We start from the raw sequence: 22,395 nt of genomic DNA, 5'->3' as shown, positions 1-22,395 counted from the left end.
CATTTAAAGTTGCCTTGCAAATCTCCTCTGAAGTTCTTTTATCTTCCATCATCCATACTTTGATTCTATTATGCAACCAGAAAGCAACCAATAGGCAGGCCAGGAAATTTTGAGTAAAACAGAGCATTATTTTGATGTGTCACAGGTGGAGTTCTGGCACAAGCAAAGATAGGAATTCAGTTAGGTGGAGAGTTTCGTGACTGAGAAGCAGCGGAGCGTCCTGTTAAGAGTGCAGACTCCCAAGTTTGACCCACTAATCACTGTGGTATTGGACCGGTGATCCAATGTCTCTGTGCCTCAGTTTCCTTGGTGGTAATATTTGCGTCAGAGTAGTACTTCCTAGGGTTGGCCTGGGGATGCAGGGAGGAGGGAGGCACAAAGTACTCAAGCCCCACCTGGTACAGAGAGTGTGCTATGTAAGCTGTTTTGTCCTGGTTATTGCATTTGATCGTGTGGCCGGGAGTTAGGAAGTACAGCATACAGGTGGCATTCATTGTCATCCCCCCTACTGCAGCGGTTCTTAACTGGGGGCAGTTTTTACCCCCCGGAGACACTTGACAACGTTTGGTTGTCACGACAGGAAGGAAAGGGTACTACTGGAGTCTCATGGGTGGAGGCCTAAGAGGCTGCAAATAAACATCCTTCATTGCACAGGACAGCCCTCCCACAACAAAGAATTTTCTGGTCCCCAAAGTAAATAGTGCCATTAGAAACTTGGCCGTAATGTAAGCTTTCTGGTAGTGCCAGAGGCTCCCTCTCTTCTGTAGCTCTTGCCCTGGTTGTACTTTTGCATTTGTTGGTATGATTTTTTGATTACTACCCATCTCACTGATCTCCTACAAGCTTTGGAGAGTGAGAGGTTTATTTCTCCTTCCCGTCCATCCAGGCCAATGCTGCCTATTCGGCCCACCCCGGATCTCAGTCACAGGCAGCGCTGGGCCTGGACCTGTCAGAGCCAGGTTCAAGTCCCGGGATTGCCACTTCCTGGCTGTGTGACCTTGGGCCAGTGGCACTGCCTTTCTGAAACTCCATTCCTTCATCTGCAAATGGGACTGTAAAAATCTGATAAATTTAGAGTGGAAGTTAGGACCACAGGCTCCAGGGTCAAGACATAGTTGAGTTCAGGTCACAGCTGTGTTACTTCCAATGTGAATTCAGTTACCTAACTAAACCTGGGTTTTCTCACCGTTGAAACGGGTCTACTAATCCCCTTCCTCATTCAGACGGTTGGTATGGGATTTAAAGGAGCTGCTGATGGTTACTTTTATTGTTATTAAATTCATCATCCAATAAGTGGGTTTTGTTGAACCCTGCATATGTTCCAGACCCCATTAGTTATGGGGCAGAGCTGGTGATTTGGGAGGGGTGTGGCCTGGTGCTCCATCCGGCGCTGACCTCTGACCCTCCCCCCTCGCCCTTTCAGATCTGTGCCATTATCGGTGGGACCTTCACTGTTGCCGGCATTCTGGACTCCTGTATCTTCACAGCCTCGGAGGCCTGGAAGAAGATCCAGCTGGGCAAGATGCATTGACGACCCGCCGGCCCAATGGCCGAGGACCCCGGGAGACTGCCAGCCCTGCTTCCGGCCCCCCATCTCCTCCTGCCCTCTTATCTGGCCCAGTATCTGGCTGCATCCCAAAGTGGGGGTGGGGGGAGGCAGGGGGCGGCTCACGGTTTCGCAGCTACCTCTTTTCCCCATCTTTAATTTGACACGAATTACATTGCCTGAAGTCGTGGTGCCCCTTTTCCTGGGGAGCCCCGAGACCACCACAGTCAGGCAAGGGAGGTGCGGGGATATTGGGGACCACTCCTGGGAGGGCTGCAGTTCCTTCCCTCTTAGGGGAACAGCCCAGAATCCACGTCGACCAGCTCACAACCAGGCTTTGACAATCTCGAAGCTCCCACCATTTGGACGCACTAATCACTTGGCCTCTCCCCTGGGGAGCCGGCCTGCAGACCGGGGCTCTCAGCTTTGGACCACACTGCCCTCGGGTACCTCCACTCTGCGCCTTCAATAAGGATGGTACTTCCCAGGCAAGTCCCTGGGATGTGGCGCTATAGGTGGAACCCTCGCCTTTGCTCCATCCCTTCTTGTCCATCTCAGAGCTCAGGCTCAAGTCCCTCACCCCCACCCATTTCTTTTTCTCCTGAGAAGCAGGCGCCCAGTTGTTGGGTAGCAGCGGTGGAAACTCAGGTCTGCCCGTTGGAAACTGGGTGGGTGGCAAGTTCTCCTTCCTCTCTTCACCTTGTTTCTCTGAAACCCCATCCCCATCCCCACCAATGTGCCTCAGCCCCTGTGCTGTGTGGCAGCAGCATCTCTTGGTGGAGGGGCTGGTTGTCACTGGGGAATCATCCTTTGAAAACCGGACATGGTCTGTGCACTCATGTCCAGATGGAAGGTATCCTTCTCTGCAGCCCTGAAGTAATCATGTCTCACCCTCTCCTGGACAGTTGCCATCAGTCCCAAGGCCTTAGGTGGGGCAAGCAGAGCAGATCAGCCCTGTCTTTGGACATCTACCTTCCAGGCTTCCAGCGGGTGCATAGCACTCGGACTTCTCTGCAGCTCAGTTGTGGCCCACTTGCCACTGAGGTCCCCCCCCCCATCAGGGGCCATATAGGTTCTTGGTCCCTGGGGACAGCTCCATTGTCTCCCCACTTGCTCCTGAGGTGGGTCCCTACCCCGCTGCTCACCCTCATCCTTCCCCTTCAGTCCGGAAAGGGAGCTGCAATGGTCCAGGCACAAATGCCACCCCGGGGGAATTTTAGGTATGCCCTTGTGTCCCAGGGAGAGAGCCGCCTGCCTGTTTTCCATTTATATCAAGATTGTTTGCATACTTTTGTAATTAAGGGGAGTGTCTGGTGGAAGTTTTTAAATTATCTCTATGGATAGCTCAAGTCTCTGCCATTTGTAAGTTTTGGCTCTGGATTCCAGTTAGAAAAGTGTCCCCTTCTGCATACGAGTTGACTGATGTTGTGAGTGCAAACTGCATTTGGTTATCTCTGGTATCTGTGGCCACTTGGATGGATTTTTTTTTTTTTTCACCTTCTGTTCCCCAGTTGGAGAAAGGAGTCTCTTTGGTGTGTGAATACCTGCACCTGTAGAGGGTGGGCAGGGTGGGGTGGGGAAATGTGTGGCATGCACATGAGTTGAAATTCCACTTTTATGCTTTTTTCAGAAAAAAAAATAATAACTCTTGAGGACATGGGGGATGTCAGTTTCCTATGGAAGAGACACCTCTGACCTGTTTTTCTTATAAACAATCTCAAGGGAAAAAATGGTTTAGTTCTTTCCCCACTCGTTGGGTTCAAATAGATTAAAAGGCTGATTTTCAGAACTGTTGTTGTGCGTTTCTTTCTACTTGATTGGGGCTGGGTAGCCTAGAGGCTGGGCACACAGTCAGAATGGAATTTAATTCTAGAGGAGAAAAATGGGGAAATGTGGAAAAGATCCGTGAGGATGATTGGAAAGTCAAGATCTCGTGCAACCAGCCCTTCTTTATTGAGTCCCTACAGAATATTCCTGGATCTGCCATTTTCTAGCTGTGTAGCCTCAGGTCAGGTTCTTAACCACTCAGTGCCTCAGTTTCCTCAGGTGAAAATAGGGAGAGTAATCAAACAATCAGGGCTGTTACAGAAATTAAATCTGTAATATGCACAAGTAAGCCAGACTGGATCAGAAGGAGCTTGTGGATGTGGCAAAGGGGTATGTGGTAAATTTTCAAAAATGGGAGTTGTTTCATACAGGTATTCCGAAATAGAATATAGTCTCTTTGGGAACAGGGAACAGGGCTAACTAACATGTTTAACCACAGCTTTGAACCAAGGGCTGCAATAAATTAAAGGTGTTTCATAAATTCTCTCTGATTTCCAAGGATCTGGCAATCCTTGTTCAGACTTAATCTCAGCAAAGGGGAGACTATCCCAGCTCTGAAAAGGAGATTGACATGGCTATTTACCACCCTGCTCTCGGCTCTTCAAGGCCCTCACCTGGAACAGCATGAACGTGGATCATTCATCAGGGATGAATGTGGCAGTGAACCGCTCTGCAAGAAACTTCACGGATTCTCTCTGTAGCATCCTGATACTAGAGTTCTTGTGACACTCAAAGCTGAAGGTCAGGAGGAATATGCTGCCGGTGGTCAATTACGTGTCTTCCCAAGCCTTTTTATGCCAGCCGTGCTTTATGCTGTCATGATGTGATCAACCAGTGAAACAGGATTGAAAAATGAAAGAATCGGGGCACCTGGGTGGCTCAGTCGGTTAAGCGTCCGACTTCGGCACAGGTTATGATCTCACGGTTCATGAGTTCAGGCCCCACATCGGGCTCTGTGCTGACAGCTCAGAGCCTGGAGCCCGCTTCAGATTCTGGGTCTCCCTCTCACTCTGCCCCTCCCCTGCTTGTGCTCTCTCTCTCTCTCTCTCAAAAATAAATAAACAAGAAAAGGAAAATGAAAGAATCTAGTACAACTAAGTTGTACACTTTGCAGAGACCTGATAAAGGCGAGTTGCCACCCCCCTCCTCAAAATGCTCCCAAATTAGATACGAGCAAGACCTCTTACTAAAAAGACCTGGGAAGAAGGGGTGCGGGGGAGGGGGGCGTCCTTGAAGATAATGTATTCACATGGAAAGGGTCTAAATTCTCCCTCCACATTTAAGGAATCCAAAACTGGAACTCTCTCAAGTTGGCTTATGTAAGGACATGGTTTATGCAGGGAAAGTGAAGGAGAACTCCAATGGGGAGGTTTCTCCATGAGAAAACCTTGCTCCAGGGTCAAAAGATTGGCAAATGTTTTTTAAGTGGACGTAAAACATTTAAAGTATGTGTCATTTGTATGATTTCTCTCTTAAACCAATTCTTTCAACTATCTAACCAAGAGCAGATTACAGTGTTTTCGCATAAGAGGATTTCTCAATCGGGGATTATAGCGCAGACTCGTAGAGGGGGGGTTGATCGTTTGGGGCAGAAATGGCTTCTTGCGGGGTGGGGTTGGGGTGGGGGGGGCTTGCAGTTGAACAAGGGGCGAGGTTACAGAGGTGCATCAGGGAAGAGAGAAGCTCAAGTCCTGCAGCCCATGCTCCCTGAGGTGGGCGGGTGTCAGAGTGGGTGTGAAGTTTGGGGAGAAGTGTCTTGTAGCAATGGGGCTTGGAAGTGGCAGCTGCATTTCTTACTACTCTATGTCGCAAATTAGTTCTCGATTCTTGCCAGAGACAAAGATACACGTTTTCTCAATGTGGCAGGCCACCGGTAGTCCTAACGCCTTCCTAAGAAATGGGCTCATTGAAGACCTTTTTCCCTCCCCAATAGTTGTCTTTGGTCAGTCGTGTAGTGACGAGGCCATGCACTTTATTCTGCCCAAAATAAGTTGTTTTTATCTTAACTCATGTAGAAAAAGCTACCCACGGTTGGGCATTGTCCATGTGCCCGCAAGGAGTGATCGTTCAGGCCTTGTCTTTCTCTATCCTCACAGCAGTCCTGCCCGGTGGAAGTTACCTCCTTTTTACAAAGGACAAGACAAATTTAGTAACTTTTCTCTGTCACACAGCTGGTAGGTGGCAAAGTTGGAATTCAAACTCCTGTCCGCCTGACTCTGGGTTATGGGTCTGCCTTGGTCCCCAAGGTCATCTTGTCCATATCAAAAGAGAAAACTGACCCCCGACCCCCCCCCCCAAATGGGGGAAATTGAAAGTGGTGAGGGTACTTTGTGTTTTGTTTCCTTCTTTCTAAACAGCCTGCAAGGGAAGCTAACTTGAATATTGGAGATCTTGTTAAAAATTTAAGGCCCTTAAAACATGGTTTTAATTACACAAATAAGACATGCTCATGGCCCCACTGGAGGAAAATCAGACAGGCAAAAAGTAAAAAAAGGAAAAATTAAAGGGACCCCTGATTCCACTAGCCAGAGATAATCATTGTTAACATTTTAGTCATATCCTCCCACAAACAAAATGGGATCATGCTGTTAATATTATTTTGAGGTTTACTCTCTTCCAGTAGACATCCTCCTATGTTACTGATAGATCTCATCCTGATCTCTAGTGGCTACAAGATAACAATAAGCATGTTGAGTATGTAATGGTGGATCATGTTCAGCCTGTTCCCATCTCATTCGGAACCTGTTTTCTCACCTGCAAAAGGGACCAATTCAGGGGACTGTTTACCAGATTAAGTAAGGTAGTGTTTGTAAAACTTAGCACAATGCCTGGCATTAAATGCGCAGCCAAATAAGATTAGCCATTGCTATTCATTCATTTAATAAACAACAATTTCTACCATTAATTAAGCGCTTACTTTGTGCCAAGGCTTGTGCTAAGGGTTCATTTAATCCTGACACCAAATCAATAATGTACGTGCTATCATTATTCTCATTCCTCAGGTGAGGAAGGTGAGTGACCTCTAAGAGGCTCAATATCTTACCCAAACCTACACAGCCAGGAAGTGATGGAGATCCAAACCCAGGCAGTCAGAATCAGGGCGCACATGTTTCCCCACCACATCACCCTCTACCTCAGAGGCATAAAAATATTTCCCGGGCGTTTCCTCTGCGCTACCACTGTATTAGGTCCTGGGGCTTCTATACCAGTTCCCATGCGTGTTACCAAGAGTGGACATGGGGCAAGATAGTAGCCAAGCCCACTAAGTCCTCATTAGAGTGACAAAGCCTCAGGCTCTCAGGGTCTTATCTGGTGATGTCATTGCACCTGTCTTAATTTTACTGAGCCGTGGGAGAAGGAGCGTCAAGTATCGCCTCCCCACCCTGGTTGATCATGAATATACCTTGATTATCCTGGGTTGTAATGATCTGTCCTCAAGGTTGCCCTGCACCAGTGAGGTTCTGCGCTCCTCACTGTAATCAGGGACTAGATAGATCTTCCTCCTCCCCAGAGCTCCTTGATCTAGGCCCATACTATGGCTAAATTACTAGTACCTATCAATAAATTAATGCACAAATGGATGAATATTGGAATAAATGAGTAGGCAAATGAGTTATGCCAGTGAATGACTAAATGAACTTATGGGGGAGGGGAGGTAAGGGACCTTGGGTCTGATGAGCACTGTAAGGGCTGCTTGAGAAGAACCCTCTGACTTTCTATGTGCAGTCGGTCATAACAGCTTCTATTCCTGCCTTCCCGTGGTGAGTGACATTTTTTTGGTCCCAACTTTGAGCTATAATGGACCTATAACCTTAGGAGTTTAAGGTTGAGTTGCTACTGCAAAATGATTGCCACAGTAGCTTAGTTAACACTTCATCACCTCACATAATTGCCATTTCTCCTTTGTGGCAGAGACATTTAAGAAAGTCTTCCTTTCTTACGCTTCTCCCTCCAACCTCCTTACTCTTGGAGTCTGGGGCACACACAACGGGTGGCTTTCCAGTTGCCACTGCCTCAACAAGTTTGGCACCGCTCACCCTAATGCCCTGGCGTCTACAAACAGCCCGGATGTTGGCCATCCTCCCTAAGTCTGAAGGCCAGAAGTCTCCAACACTGACTGCAAGCATTCTAGAGTGAAACCTAAAATAGGACCCATCGGGTTCAGGGATCAAGGCAGATGCCCTGGCTGATCATGAGGCAGAGTAAAATGCTAGTGTTTAACAATTGCGTCACCATATGCCTGGGGACACTAATAAACGGAGAGAGCAGGGGACCTGCTTGAGTCTAGCAAGACAACCCTCTCTCTGAATTTCGGGGTGCCTGTTGATTGAGCACCACAACGTCTTCTGACATGTGGCGTAAAGTAGGTGCTTAATACATATGAACTATGTAAACTCTATGAGCAGAACGAAACCTTTCATTCCCAGCTGCCTCGCGCGCGGGGTGTCTCAGGCTGACTGCCCGTAGGGTGGCGCCCGTGTCTCCGGGCTGTCTGCCCGGGAGGGGAGGCGGGGCTCGGACACTACTGGGCGGGCGGGGCGAGGCGGGAACGCGGGGGGCCGAGGTTGGGGCTGGAATCCGGGGGGGGGGGGGGGGGCGTGGCCGGGATGAGCAGGGCGGGGCAGCGGCCACAAACTTGCAGGCGAGCTCTGACTGCCGAGGCCCCAGCTGGTTTTTCCCCAAGGTGCATTGAATGTGTTTACTTCAAACACAAAAAGCTTACTGTTTGCGTCATCGGTAGTTAATGGTGAAAGTCTGAATGTGAGGACTCATGGATGTGAGGCCCGGCTTTAGGGCTGGCCTGGAGGAAGCCCCACACATAGGCCTCTGCTTTCATTAGGAATAACGGCTTACTGTAATTAAGAGCTATGCGCCAGACCCTGTTCTAAACATTCCCAACGGATTAGATCACTTAGTTCTCATAACAACTCTATGAGGCACCTACTGAGATCATCCATCCCCATTTCACAGATGAGAAAACTGAGGCTCAGAAACATGCAGGCATCTCCCCAAGATCCAGCCACAGGAAGAGGCACTTGGGTTCAGGTCTGACTCTACAACCCCAGCCCTCCCCAACAGGGCTAAAACACTGGGGGAAAGTTTTGCAAGACCAGGTGGTTGGTTCTCAACGCCCTATTGTTGCACCTCAAATTCTTTGGGTGGGCAGGAGGAGGGGAGTGCTTGCTTTAAAACCCCCACTTACCACTGCGTGGTTTCTTACGACTGTGATGGAGCACAAAAATTTTCATTTTGGGGGCGCCTGGGTGGCTCAGTCGGTTGAGGGTCCAACTTCGGCTCAGGTCATGATCTCGCAGTTCGTGGGTTCGGGCCCCTCGTCGGGCCCTGTGCTGACAGCTCGGAGCCTGGAGCCTGCTTCAGATTCTGTGTCTCCCTCTATCTACCCCTTCCCCGCTCATGCTCTGTCTCCCTCTGTCTCTCAAAGATGAATAGACGTTAAAAAAAAAAATTGTTTTTTAATTATTTTTTTTTTCATTTTGAACAAGCTTCTCAGTGTTTCTAAAGAAGCAAGTCAGCCGATTGCATCTGGATCATCAGGAATGCTCTCAATATGCCTCTCGGCGGAGGGTAACAGGCAAAGAAAGTGTGGGATGAGAAACAGAGTATTGGTGTACCTATTTTTAACACACCAATAGGCCTCTGTTGCAGGCCCTACAGAAATATGCCCCTTCTCCCCCGCGGTGCCAACTCTTCGTGGCTTCTGGCTTGACCCCCGAAAGCGGCATGGCCCTGGGGTGGTTCCCTTAGACTGAGGCACTGCGATCCCACCCCAAGTCGCAGGGGGCGCCATTCAGTCTCTTTCTGACCGGAAAGGGACTCCGCTTCCTCTCTACGCTTGCGCGGCAAGGAAGCCCTCACTTCCGGCCTTGCGCGCGCGCCGTCTGAGCCTAACTGGTGCAAGGTGAGTAGAGAGAGGCAGGTGTTCTGTCCGAGTGAGAAGCGCTCCGCCCATTGGATTCTTCCCCAGCGTGCTGCGGGGCCGCCCGTCTCCCCAGAGATCTCTGCGTGACCTCCAAGCATGCATTCTTCTCCAGCCGCCCAAACCTTCCTCTCACAGTGAGCCTCGAGGCCCCACTGCCGCCCTGTTCCCACGACTCCTCTGCTCAGGCACGCGCTCCCCACGCATGCCTTACTGTGTCACAGCCAGACCCCTCATTTGCCCCATTCTCCCTCCGTCACCTTCTTCTGAGGCCATCTCCTCCCGTGGAGCACTTGCGCAGGGATGGGAGGAGTGTCCTGGATGGAGAGCGGGCCGTGGTACCCGACTGAGCACCCATCACTCCTTCCCGCGCCTCTTTTTGCAGACGGCCAGCATGAAGTTCAACCCCTTCGTGACCTCGGACCGCAGCAAAAACCGCAAACGCCACTTCAATGCCCCCTCGCACGTGCGCAGGAAGATCATGTCTTCCCCGCTCTCCAAGGAGCTGCGGCAGAAGTACAACGTCCGCTCCATGCCCATCCGCAAGGACGACGAGGTCCAGGTTCGTCTCCCTCGAGCTCTGGTTATCCAGAAGCGTGTCACTCTGGTGCCGGCTTTGCCTAAGAATGCCATGTGTGCTTGGACGTGGGGGAGTCGTAGACTCCCATGCCGCCAGTCCCCTGGCAAGTAATCTTGCAGATGTGTCCACAGCCCCCAGGGTGTGCCTACCCAGATTAACTGAGAGCATTCAGATACAATTCTTTAGTAATCATGATTGCTCAGGAAAATAGTATACCAGCCAAGCAAAACTTTGCTTTTCGGTTTAGTCCGTTGGCTCCAAGTTTGCCAGGCATTCATTGCTCGTGGCGGCTCTTTGAACCAGCATCTCCAGGGGAAAGTGCTACGATGAGAGTAATTCATGTTTCAGTAACATTGGATTTAGTGGAGGCTGGGCATTCGGTGGCACTGGATTTGGCAGAGAGAATAGAGAAGCAGCAAGTCAGAAGCATGAAATTATGAAAGAGAATGACCCATGTGAGAGAGTATAAGCCTTCTGTTCTTCCTAGAGCTTAGGATGTGTGGTAAGAAAGGGAGCTGGGGGGGGGGATGACTGAAATAGACAGGGAGTGGATTGAATATGTACGGAGCAGGCGCCATTCTAGACCCTCTCCAATCTGATCTCTTACTACTTTATAGAAACTGGTTTTGGCTGAGATCAGTAACATGTTTATGACAAAATCCAGGGGACACATCTTGGTCTCATCATCCTTGACTTTTTCAGCAGCATTTGGCATAGGTAGCACTGCCTCACTTCTAGAAATAGTCTGTCTTTTTGGCTCCTGTGACCATTTGGGCTCAGTTTACTTCTGCCTTCTCAGACTCTTTTGCTGGCTGTTTCTCCTCTGATCTCTAAATGCTGGAGTTAGTCAGGGCCTGCACCTGGTCTAACATCTCATCTTACCTACATTGTCTGCCTGGGTGATAATACCTGCTCTGAGAGCTTTAAAGGTCTGTCCTATGCTAACAATTCCCTCTTTTATATCCCAGCCCAAACCACTTTTCTGAGCATACACCTATAGATATGACTATCCACTGAACGTCTTTCTTTTAAATTTTTTTTAATTTTTAAAAAAATTTTTTAAACGTTTTACTTATTTTTGAGACAGGGAGAGACAGAGCATGAACAGGGGAGGGTCAGAGAGAGGGAGACACAGAATCCAAAACAGGCTCCAGGCTCCGAGCTGTCAGCACAGAGCCCAACGCAGGGCTCGAACTCACGGACCGCGAGATCATGCCCTGAGCCGAAGTCAGCCGCTTAACCGACTGAGCCACCCAGGCGCCCCACATCTTTTTTTTTTTTTTTTTTTTTTTTTAATTTCATAGTCGTCCCAGGGGCACCTGGGTGGCTCAATCGGTTAAGTGTCCAACTTCGGCTCAGGTCATGAATGACCTCACAGTTCATGAGTTCGAGCCCTGCATCGGGCTCTCTGCTGTCAGTGCAGGGCCCACTTCAGATCCTCTCCCCATCTGTTTCTCCCCCTCGCACGCTTGCACTCTCCCTCTCAAAAATAAACGCTTTAAAAACCTCATGTCGTCTCAAGCTTCTAATCTGGGAGTGCTCTCGATCAAAAAACTGCTCCTGCCTCTATAATCGGATTCTCCTCCCATCTTTCACACTTCAGTAAGCAATGCTTTTTCACTTGCCTATGCCATAAGCCTCTAAATTCTAACATCTCTCTCTCCCTGACCCATTTCTACTCTGTCACTTAATCTTATTGATTCTGTCTCTAAAATGTGTCTTGAATCTGATCACTTCTTTCCATTTCCATTTCAGTTCAAGACTTCTCCAGCTTCTACTCTTAATCCTGATCAGGCGTTCTTCACAGAGGGGTATTTTTTGCAAATCAGATTCTACTTAAACCCTATCAGTGTTGCTTGATTGCTTACTATAAACCTAAAATCATTGACAAGGCCTTGTGTGACCCAGTCGTGGTCTACTTCTCCAACGTCACCTTATTCTCTAATGCCCACCTGCTCTTTAGTTCAGACATACTGACCTTTTCAGGTCCTTAAATGCACCTTGATCTTTCCTTCCTCAGGGTCTTTGCCCGGAATGGTCCCTCTGCCTGAAGTGCTCTTCCTTCTCCCCTTTACCTGACTAACCCCTCATTTTTCACTGTTACCTTAAATGTCAGTTCCTCGGAAAAGCCTTCCCAGATACTTTAACCAGTATTCTATCGTAGCATCCTCTATTTACATTTCTTTCATAACAGTGAACTCAATTTGATTTTATTTCTTTTTAAACTGAGGCATACCGGGCCCATCTGCACCCCCCAAAGGCGTGGCTGCCCCGTCGGCGTCACAGGGCCACGAGCACGCGTCCTTGAGCCTGGAGTAGCTGGAGTTCATCTTCCTCCGGACTCTGTTCCTCGACAGCCACCTGTGCCAGTGCCTGTCTGTGCTCATCCCTGAGCCCAGGATCCAGGTTTGGTTCCAGAACAGGCATGCCGAGTCATGACATCACAGTGGGAAATCCTTTCGGCCTCGGCCAGGCTGGACCTTTTGCTCCACCACTCTGCTCATGGAACTGAAAGGAAATGATGGAAGCCCTAGCTGCCTCTTGAGATAGATGTGAACTGCCTGCCACATCCCAGCACGGTTGGAGAGGGCAATCTCTGACCCTGACTCTCAAGGTCAGAATTTTGAAACCTATTCTCTCTCTCTGAAGGCACTGATTCAAAGCCGGACTCATGGGAGGAACACATCTTTTCTGCCTTTGATAACTCTTGAGGATTCTAGGCAAGTTCAGGTTAAGCTCAGAGGAGCCATGACTAGTAGCCAAGGAGACACTCATCAGAATACTGTCCTTTCTGGCTTCCGTGTTAAGGTCACAGCTGTGTTCTCCTCATGAGGGTTTTGCCAGTTCTCTCTCACCTGTGAAGCTGCCTCACCTTTCGCCTGTGAACATTAACCCTTGCCCAGTTCTTCTTTCTCTGCGGTGGGCTCCCCCGAACCCCCCTGAAGTTGTGGCGTTCATTTTGACACATGCATCTCCAAATCTGCACATTCAATTTGGTTTATATTCCTGCTCCTTCTTGACGGTCCTATAGTCTTTTGGGCTGGTTTTTCGGAACTCATTATCTCCACAAGAGCACTTCAGCTTGACCCAATTTCCACTTGTGCCTGACAGCTGCCGCTCGCTTCCTCCAAGGCTTGCACGTTTAAACGTACTCTAACCCATCTCCTTCAACCTCACGCTGTGCCCAGTATTTACCACTTTTTTAAAGCAGCCTGTCGTCTCTACACTCGTTTGTAGCTCCCAGGATTCTGTATCCAGATTATTTCAAGAGTCCCCTGCCTCTAGCTTCTCAACTTTTTACACGTCACTCTCTTTAGAAATCTGTAGTACCCTCCAGTTGCTACCAAATGATGAAAACCTTTTGGTTACTTTCCCAGACAACTAACTGACATGTCTGGCCAACAGGGCAGTTTTTCAGATCTTCTTATGGTCACCCCTTCACAATGTGTGTCTCAGAGCTCCCCCATCCCGTTTGGGCGCCAAATGAATACTTCTCTCAAAACACGTGAGATCTCTCCCCCCTCCCCCCCGACCCCCTTCTGAAGCCTGAAACTTTCTGTAGTCCTCATTTCTGTGCCTGTTACTTCAGTCATTCCAGCATCCCCCTTAGCACTTATTGTTGTACTTCTGTGCCATGTTGGTGAATTACTCAGTGGTTCAACAAATGAAAGAAAAATAAATAAAACTGAGGCATAATTTACAGACAGTAAAATGCACAGGTGAGTTTGGGCACACGTAAAGCCATATAGCTGTCACCGCAATTATGATCCCAGTCACTTCCCATGTGCCCTGTTGCAGTTAGTGATCATGTATTTGCGTGTTTATTAGTTAACTGCTTGCTACCTATTACATTAAGATGAGGCCAGAGAGCTTCTCTTTTTTGTTGCCTGACCTCAGTGCAGAGCCTGGCACCCACGGGGGCACAGCCACTATTTGTTGGATGAATGAAAAAAATTATTGAGCGGATGGAATTAAGACGTGAAAGAAAGAAAGAAAAGGAGGGCAGAGGAGAAGATGTGGCCATTTTTTCAGGGTCTGTGAGGTGTGAATTGTTTCCCTTGTAGATAGAACCTGAAACTCTGGTTCAATAAACGAAGAAAATCACGTCTAGGCCAGGAATCCAGGTCTGACTCCACCAGAAGAGTAAAACAGTCGCAAGTGGGTTTGTTAAAACTGCGTCTTCTCTTTTGGGATCTTCCAAATTTCACATACTTTTCTTTGTCTGCTCAGGACTACCTGTCCTGCTTCACAGAGGAAATTACAGCTATCACCCAGGACCTTTCAGAACTCCTGTTCCAAACCCTCTAACTTACCTCCAGTTCCACCCCTGCGTCTTTGTGCTTTCCTATTGTATTGACAGAAATGTTCCTCTTTCTATCTAGAGCTGAGCCACTACATTCAGTGGCCTTCCATTCTCTTAGATTCTTCTCTCCATTATCCCCTTTCTGTAAAGTTTCCTTTAGCTTTTCCTCCACACTTGTTCCTTTTCATAAGCATTTAAACACATTCGTGTTTTCCTCTCTTTAAAAATAAAAAAAATTATCACTTACCTTCACATCTCCCTCTAGTAGATATTCTCTGTCATCCTCTTCACAGCCAGGTTCCTTGGGACTGTTTTTCACCTTCACCTTCTCCATGGGGAACTCATTGTCTTACTGTAAATGCCTTCAGTCTCTGCTCCACTGAAAGCACTCTAGCCATGATCACCAGTGACCAGCTTCTTGTCACATCTTTTCCTTTATCCTTCCTGCAGTTGACCATTCCATGGCATTTGACAGTGTCTTCTTGGCTACTATAACCCCACACTCCCCTGGTTGCCCATTCTCTGGCCACTTCAGTCTCCCTTATGAGCTCTTCCAAAATGTTGGCTTTTCCTTGGATTTCTGCATTCTGCCCTCATAAGACCAGCTCCCTGAACCAAATCAGGTTTCTGAATTGCCATCTCTGGATGACTCCCAGGTCTTTGTTGCTGACCCAGTTGGTCTTCCAGCTATGTATAGAATTCTCTACTAGAATGTCACGAGATGCCTCAAATTCAACATGTTCCCAACTAAACTTTTTTCTCCTAACACGTATTTCGTCCCGCTCTGGGAAAGGCATATCCATCCATCCAGTTGCCCAGCCAGACTCTGTACATCCATCCAGTTGTACCCAGAGGCACAACCATCCTTGCCTCTTCTCTTTTCCCTTTCCAGGCCAGTTAGTTTAGTCTTACCTTGTCCCTCTCCTCATCTAGTGTTTGTCCAGTTCTGTTTAACCGGGTGTTCCTTTGGACTTGTTTTATTAACATCTTTTCTTGAATCTTGATGATGGTTAAGAGAGGCTATTTCATAGACTTTTCCATGTAAAAGTCTCTGATCATAGAGAGTATGGTGGAGTTCCAGTGAGGCATGATCTTCAGCCTGAAAATCACCTTGGTAAGTAAGTTGAACAATCTAAATGACATTTCAGGAGTATTGAGATTCTCTAGTTTTTTAATACATGTGGTATTTCCTCTCTGTTTATTATCAGCATCAGCTATATCATGGCTCCTATTGAATAGGCTTGTGCCTTCAAGGAAACCATAATCTAGTTAGTTTTGAATAGCATTGGAGTGTGAATAGATTTTTAGTACATGAAAACAGCCCAAGAGATTTTAACATTTTTGTTTTTTGTGACTATAAAATATTTGTGTTAATTATAGAAATCTTGAAATTTGAAAGAAAATACATCTTTTCTTTTTTTAAGTGTTTATCTTGAGAGAGACAACTCAAGGGCAGACAGGCAGGGGAGGGGCAGAGAGAGAGGGAGAGAGAATCCATACCATCAGGTATAGATGGCAGGTATAGAGCCAGGTATAGATGGCAGGCTCCATACCATCAGAGCAGAGCCTGATGTGGAGCCCAATCCCATGAACTGTGAGATCATGACCCTAACCGAAATTAAGAGTCAGACGCTTAATTTACTGAGCCACCCAGGCGCCCCTGGAAGTATATACATTTTTTAAAAAGCCATGTGTAATTAGGGTGTCTGGGTCAGTTAAATTGTGTTGCACAACAGGTTATATTCACTCCTGGCTCAGTCAGTTGAGTGTCAAACTTTTGATTTCGTCTCAGGTCATGATCCCAGGGTCGTGAGATCAAGCCCTTCTGAGCATGGAGTCTGCTTAGGATTCATTCTTTCTCTCTCTTTCTCTCTGTCTCTCTCTCTCTCAAATAGAATAGAAAAGAAAAAAGAAAAGATATCTGTAATCCTATGTCTGGCCTAATGGCAACAATTATTGACATTTGGATATATATCCCATTGTGTTATATGCCATATATATGAAACATATAAGATTCAGACTATATTTCATATAAAGCTTTGTTTTTTTTTTCCTAAAGGTCATACCTTGAGCATTTTGCTCGGTGATAAATTATTCTTTGAAAACATGGATTTTAGGGGCACCTGGGTGGCTTAGTCAATTAGGTGTCCGATTTTGGCTCAGGTCATGATCTTTCACAGTTGGTGAGTTCAAGCCCACATACAGCTTTGTGCTGTCAGCATAGAGCCTGCTTTGGATCCTCTGTCTCCCTCTCTCTCTGCCTCCCCTCTCCCCCGACCTTGCTCATGCGCACACATTCTCTCCCTCTCTCTCAAAAGTAAATAAAACATTAAAAAAAAAAAAGAACATGGGATTTTAAATGGTCGCATAAGAATCTCAGGATGCTATCTTTAACCATTCTTCTCCATTTAGATCTTGAGAGTGATTATCTTTTTTCTTAAACTTTACTTATTTTTATTTAACTGAGATATAATTGGTATATAAGATTGTGTTAGTTGTGGGTGTATAGTGATTTACCTTTTTACTCTCCGGACTAGTTCTGTGATAGCCATTCTAGTTCAAGGAATTTTTTGTTTTCAGATAAGAAAAAAATTGAAGTGAATTTTCACCTGACTTGGAACAACACAGAGCAGATTTGTACCCCCCAAAAAGCTAACTCTTGACTACCAGGGTTAATCTGCTTTGTACAAAAAGTTGTATGTTAGTCTGTGTGTTCCTGATAATTAATTTCCTCACGGTGATGTTCATGCATGAGAATGGGGGAAAATTCTCTCCTGTATTTTCTCTTAGGTGGTTCGAGGACACTACAAAGGTCAGCAAATAGGCAAGGTAGTCCAGGTGTACAGAAAAAAGTATGTCATCTACATCGAGCGAGTGCAGCGTGAGAAGGCTAATGGTACAACTGTTCATGTGGGCATTCACCCCAGCAAGGTATGGCGGGACTGAGTGGCGGTAGTGGCTGGGTAGTGTAGCTTAGTGCTGTTGTAAGTTCTCAGTGTGTTGGTAGTGTCTACTCAGGTGGCCCAGGCAAGGACTTCTAGAGGGAGGTGGGGCAGGCTTGATTGATTCACTGGCTTAGTCATCAAGGATCCTTATTGTTTTCTTACTTGTTTTATCATCCTCGGTGAAGGCTCTGCCTTCCAGCAGGTTGCAGGAGGGTTCCAGGCATCCCTCTCCTACTAGATAACATCCAGAGGGAGGAGAGGGAACATCTCTTCCTGTGGCCCTCACACCCACCTGGCGGAATATGCTGTTCCTCATTTGCACTCCATTCCATGCAGTGTATTGTAGGGTCTTTCTCCTCCAGAGTTTCAGATGAGAGCAGGATGGTTGGGGTCTTACTTATCCTTATGATCTCTATTGCCTACTAGCTGGTGGGAATGCTTTTTTAAGCAATGCGCTTTTCAAGCGATGTTTTTTAAGCAATGCGTTTTGCTGGCCAAGGGATGATAAACAAACCAGAAACATGTTGGTAGTATAATTTGTTTGTCCCAGCCCAAATGATAGGTGATATCACTAAACTAACTGGTCTCATAGATCCTCAGGAGTTGGGCAGCGGAAGGAACCAAACTGCTATTGTTGGGAAAAGTTCTGCTGTACAGAATAATCACATGGTTATAAATCCTTTCCACTTAAAAAATAAATAAATAAAGATTTATTTTCTCACTCCTAACAGGTAGTTATCACCAGGCTAAAACTGGACAAAGACCGGAAAAAAATTCTTGAACGCAAAGCCAAATCTCGACAAGTTGGAAAAGAGAAAGGCAAATATAAGGAAGAACTTATTGAGAAAATGCAGGAGTGAATATAACCTGTTGTGCAACCACGGTTTAACTGTAGATTTTTAGTCTGGTGTGTATTCCTTTGACACTTTTCAAGATGTCTGTCAACCGTCTCCTTCCTGTTTTGTTGTTGATAATGTAGCTTTGTAAATCTGCTTTTGCTGTTTTGATTAATAATTTTATGAATAATAGTTGAAAATGTCTCCTAATCGCAGAGGGAATTTGCATTGTTTTGTAGATAAAATCCATCTTACTATGAGTTCCTTGATGCCATTCTTTCATGTGTTTATCACGTACGGAGCAGCAAAATAGCAGTGGTAGGATGGCTGTGCTCCTGCCTGGACCCTCATGCTGATGGGGTGGACAGGACAGGGCTCTCGTCCCTAATTCAGGGGTGTGTCCCACTCAGTGATGGTCATTATGTGAACTGGCACATACAGGACTGAGCTCACTCAGTGGCTGGTGCTGCTTTGCACGCTTATATCTCAGGTCTCGATGGATTGCCCTTTGGCCGGCTTCCTGTCCCTCGTGCTCCAACCAAGCCAAATGGCATGCAGCTCCCTGACCAAGCTGCCCTTCCCAAGGTCTTGACTTTGTAAGTGTATTTCCAAGTGACTGAAGTGTCCTTCCTCTCTCCTGGGGCTAACTCAGGAAACTGACGACAGCCTGTAGGCAAGATGTGGCTCACAGATTATGTTTGTCCTTCTATTGTTCTCATGATTTCTTAGAAGTCAAGTTCTAACACTTAAAACTTGAGAGATTCCACAGAGAAATCTGGACCTTGCTTCATCTGGTTGCATGGGGCCCTGATCCTGCATAGCATCGTTTGTGTGGAGCCCGGGGCTGGCTGCTCTATCCAGTCTGCTCTGCCCATGTACCCAATTTGCCTGGCCCCCACTGGCATCTGCGTTTTACACTCCAGGTCTAACTGCAACCAAACTAATATGAGTTCACTCCTTGGTGAGTTGCAGATAGAGACTATACCAGGTGGAGTTGTGGTTTTGGTTTTTGTTGTTTTTTGGTTTTTGGGGGTTTTTTTGTTTTTTTTTAGAGAGAGATTGAAAATTTTAAGCAGGCTCCATGCTCAGTGCAGAGCCCAATGCGGGGCTCAATCCCACAGCCCTGGGATCATGACCTGAGCCAAAATCAAGAGTCCAGACGCTCAGTCGATTGAGCCACCCAGGCGTCCCAAGGTGGAATTGTTGTACAACAGAAACTTTATTTGCAGCGAATAAGGAAATCACTTTGAAATCTGTGACCCCCTGAGTAGGGGTGAATGGGTTTCTTTCATTTAGGGTTAGGATGGATATTCAGAAAGGGGAGTTTCAGTCATTATAGGTAGAGGTGGGTATAAGGTCGTACACTTGTCTTAAGGAAACCCACTGATTTAGCATTGTATGTTGTGTTAATCAAGTTCGTTTCTGCCTTGGGTGAAGATTTTAACATTCTAATAAAGCAGAGGTAACTGTTGGACCTGGGAAAGGGGTTATGGGCCTGCTGAAGAGCCATAAACTGGATTGGGTCTTGGGCTCCTTATCTTGGGGAAGCAGTGAAAGGCCTTGCTTACTTTTGAAAACAGCCCTGGGAGTTTTGCCACTGATTCATTATCTCTGATATGGTTAGGCTACTTCCTGGCCTAGTTGAATCTGTTGTTTTTGCATTCTCTTTCTTCCCTTAAAGTCCTTAGCTATTGAGTTTTTTGTATTTCTTTGTAATTCTGACACCTTGTAAGTTCTACAAGAAGTGTGCTAGAGCAAGAAGAGATGCTTGGGGGCACCTGGGTGGCTCAGTGGGTTAAGTGTCCAACTTTGGCTCAGGTCAGGATCTCATGGTTTGTGAGTTCAAGTCTCGAATTGGGCTCTCTGCTGTCAGCGCAGAGCTTGCTTGGATCCTCTGTCCCCCTCTTTCTCTGCCCCTCCCCTGCTCAGGCTTTCTCTCTCAAAAATAAATAAATATTAAAAAAAGAAGAAGAAAAAGAGCTGGTTAGGCATCTATCATAGAAAATAGCTGGGACCTAAAATGACTTCTTTTCATTTCGTTTCGTTTCGTTTCATTTCGTTTATTTATTTTGAGAGAGAGTGAGAGCAAGGGAGGGGCAGAGAAAGGAGAGAGAGAATCCCAAGCAGGTGCTGTGGTTTCAGCACAGACCCCAACACAGGCTCAAACTCGCAGTGAGATCATGACCTGAGCTGAATTCAAGAGCTGGATGCTTAACCGACAGCCACCCAGGCACCCCTAAAATGACTTCTCTTTCTTTTTCTGGGCACCCCTAACTCTTTCTGCTTACATAACTTCTAATTACCCTTCAAGATTTAGCACCAGATCCATCTCTAAAATCCTCCCTTGCTTCTGTGAAAAATTATTGATTAAAATGCATGATAAAAATGCATAAAACGATAAAATGCCTCTAGTGACACATGGCTGGACACATTGAGTTTCTTAGTAAATGTTGATTGAGTCCATTATTTCCCATTTTGAATGATGAAAAATGAGCTCAGATTAATTGTCCAGATCCCAGAGAACATAAGAGATGGAGTTAGTATTTGAACCCAGACCTCACTGCGTCAGAGACCACTCACATCCCACTTCAAGCCATCCATCCCTGGTGGTCATTTTTTCACCCTGTCATTTTTCACTCCCTTTCCTGGAGTCTGACAAGAGACTAGACATCAGTGTACAAGGGAGAAGAAGCTATACATTTATAGCAGTAGTGCTGCCTGGTGGGAAAAGCATTGTCACCATTTCTCCACGGGACAGTCCGTAAGCTTTTGAGCAAGTTACTTAGCTCTGTGCTTCTGTTTTCCCAGTAGTAAAGCATCATAGTTAATACTTGCACTGCCTTCCCGCCTCATGGAAAATGGCAGGATCAAATAGGCTCTTTCTGAGGACCCTGAAACCTGTGAGTGTACAAATGCTAATATTGTTTGTTGTTATTGTTGTTTTACTGTATTTGCAATCTAAGATTTGCTTTGCACCGAAAGAGGTAGTGATTTTTTTTACCAAACAAGTCCGTGGAAGCGGAAGCACAAACCACAAAATTCAGTATGCATTCTCTGACTCGGACATTGATTTAAGAGTAGGCGGAATGATACTTGTCTTGGCTCTGAAGCCAGAGAGATTTGTATTCAAATCCTGCTCTGGTTTTTGGGCAGCCATTTGTATGAGCTTGTTTCCCCGTATAGGTGAGAAGCTAAAAATGTTTCTCTTTGTGAAAATGCTTTATCAGACGTGAAAACTAAAGTAGTGGTCCACCAGATTCTTCTGCCCTTAGGAGTCACTTGGATGCTTACTAATAGTTTCTACCCCTTTGCTGGGAGGTTCCGTGATGCAGTAAGAATGGAGAGAGACCCCTTCGGGTCTTATGTGAATGTGTATTTCTGAGGTGGCTCTTGGGTGATATTTACAACCAGTTAACTCTGGGGATTGTGGATTAGGATACGTGTGAAGTATATATATACACACAGCACATAAAATAGAGTAGGTGCCTCATACATGGCAGCTATGTTACCATTAGTAGTCTAGTGAGATCTGTAGTTTTTTCCGAATTTGAGTTTTGTCTTTATTCTCAAACAACACATAATTTAGTACCCAGAAGTTGCATAAAAGTAAGATTCCATACTAGATTATAGCACGGACGACATATTCTGATACCTGGTCTGGGCCCTAGGCTCCAGCCTTAATTCTCATCAATAAACTTAAATGATGATGTTTCCTAGGAGTCGGTCTTGGCTTGTTGTCAGCAACCCGTTCACTACAAATGACGGACCAGAGCTTTGAGAGCTGTCATTCCCACCACCACCAGCCCCCCACGGGCAACCAGATCATGCCAGAATGCTTGTATTGAGCCATGTGAGTAATAGTGCATGGTGAAGAGCCGGAGCTCAGCATCACATGTGAGTTCTAATCCCGGCGCTGTCAGTTCCCAGCTGTGTGCCCTTGGGCAAATTGCTCAACCTCGGGGCCTCAGTGTTGTCATTTACAAGATGGAAATAAAAAGAGTGCCCACTTCATTGAGTTGTCAGACTTAATACCCGAGATACCACGTGTATAGCACAGAGAGCTCAGCAAACTTTAGCTTTTCTTTTAAAGGAGATGGGCAGTAGGTTTGTTTGCAGGAGCTGAGGGAAAACGTTTTCTCAGGGGAGCTCATAAATGCCGGTTGGTTTGGGTTTTTTTGTTTGTTTTTTGTTTTTAAGGTTTTATTTTTAAGTAATTTCTATAACCAACGTGGGGCTCAAACTTAACAATCCTGAAGTTGACAGTCACATGCTCTACCAACTGAGCCAGCCAGGTGCTCCAAATGCTGGTTCTTGAACGGAGGGGAGATGTACGGGCAGTAATGTGTTTTGACTGCTGCAGGAAATGGGGACTGGAGAATGCCACATGGGTGGGCCTGCCTATCAAGGTTCAGGCCCAAGG

At 46.6% G+C, this 22,395-nt stretch overlaps 2 protein-coding genes across 6 annotated transcripts in view; both read left to right on the top strand.

Annotated features, from left to right (window-relative positions):
• ERGIC1 (endoplasmic reticulum-golgi intermediate compartment 1) overlaps positions 1-3,335 on the top strand; it is a 103,597-nt gene extending 100,262 nt beyond the window's left edge. The window contains exon 9 of one of the 2 annotated variants that reach the window (XM_045035416.1): positions 1,424-3,335. In XM_045035416.1, coding sequence (XP_044891351.1) covers positions 1,424-1,710 — 287 coding nt within the window. In that variant the 3' untranslated portion in view covers positions 1,711-3,335. The remainder of the gene's footprint in view (positions 1-1,423) is intronic. The other variant, XM_045035408.1, reaches the window with a different exon arrangement.
• Positions 3,336-9,144: 5,809 nt separating this feature from the next.
• The window catches only part of RPL26L1 (ribosomal protein L26 like 1), a 51,868-nt gene continuing 38,617 nt past the window's right edge, over positions 9,145-22,395 (top strand). Inside the window, exons 1-5 of one of the 4 annotated variants that reach the window (XM_019838863.3) lie at positions 9,145-9,293; positions 9,697-9,873; positions 16,985-17,125; positions 17,871-18,046; positions 21,693-21,986. In XM_019838863.3, coding sequence (XP_019694422.1) covers positions 9,706-9,873; positions 16,985-17,125; positions 17,871-17,999 — 438 coding nt within the window. In that variant the 5' untranslated portion in view covers positions 9,145-9,293; positions 9,697-9,705 and the 3' untranslated portion in view covers positions 18,000-18,046; positions 21,693-21,986. The other 3 variants (XR_006584089.1, XR_006584096.1, XR_006584095.1) reach the window with 3 other exon arrangements.

This window comes from Felis catus, chromosome A1, assembly GCF_018350175.1.
Source record: "Felis catus isolate Fca126 chromosome A1, F.catus_Fca126_mat1.0, whole genome shotgun sequence".
Classification (NCBI taxonomy): domain Eukaryota; kingdom Metazoa; phylum Chordata; class Mammalia; order Carnivora; family Felidae; genus Felis; species Felis catus.
Note: the sequence above shows the minus strand (reverse complement) of the source record. Positions and strands in the feature narration are given on the sequence as shown.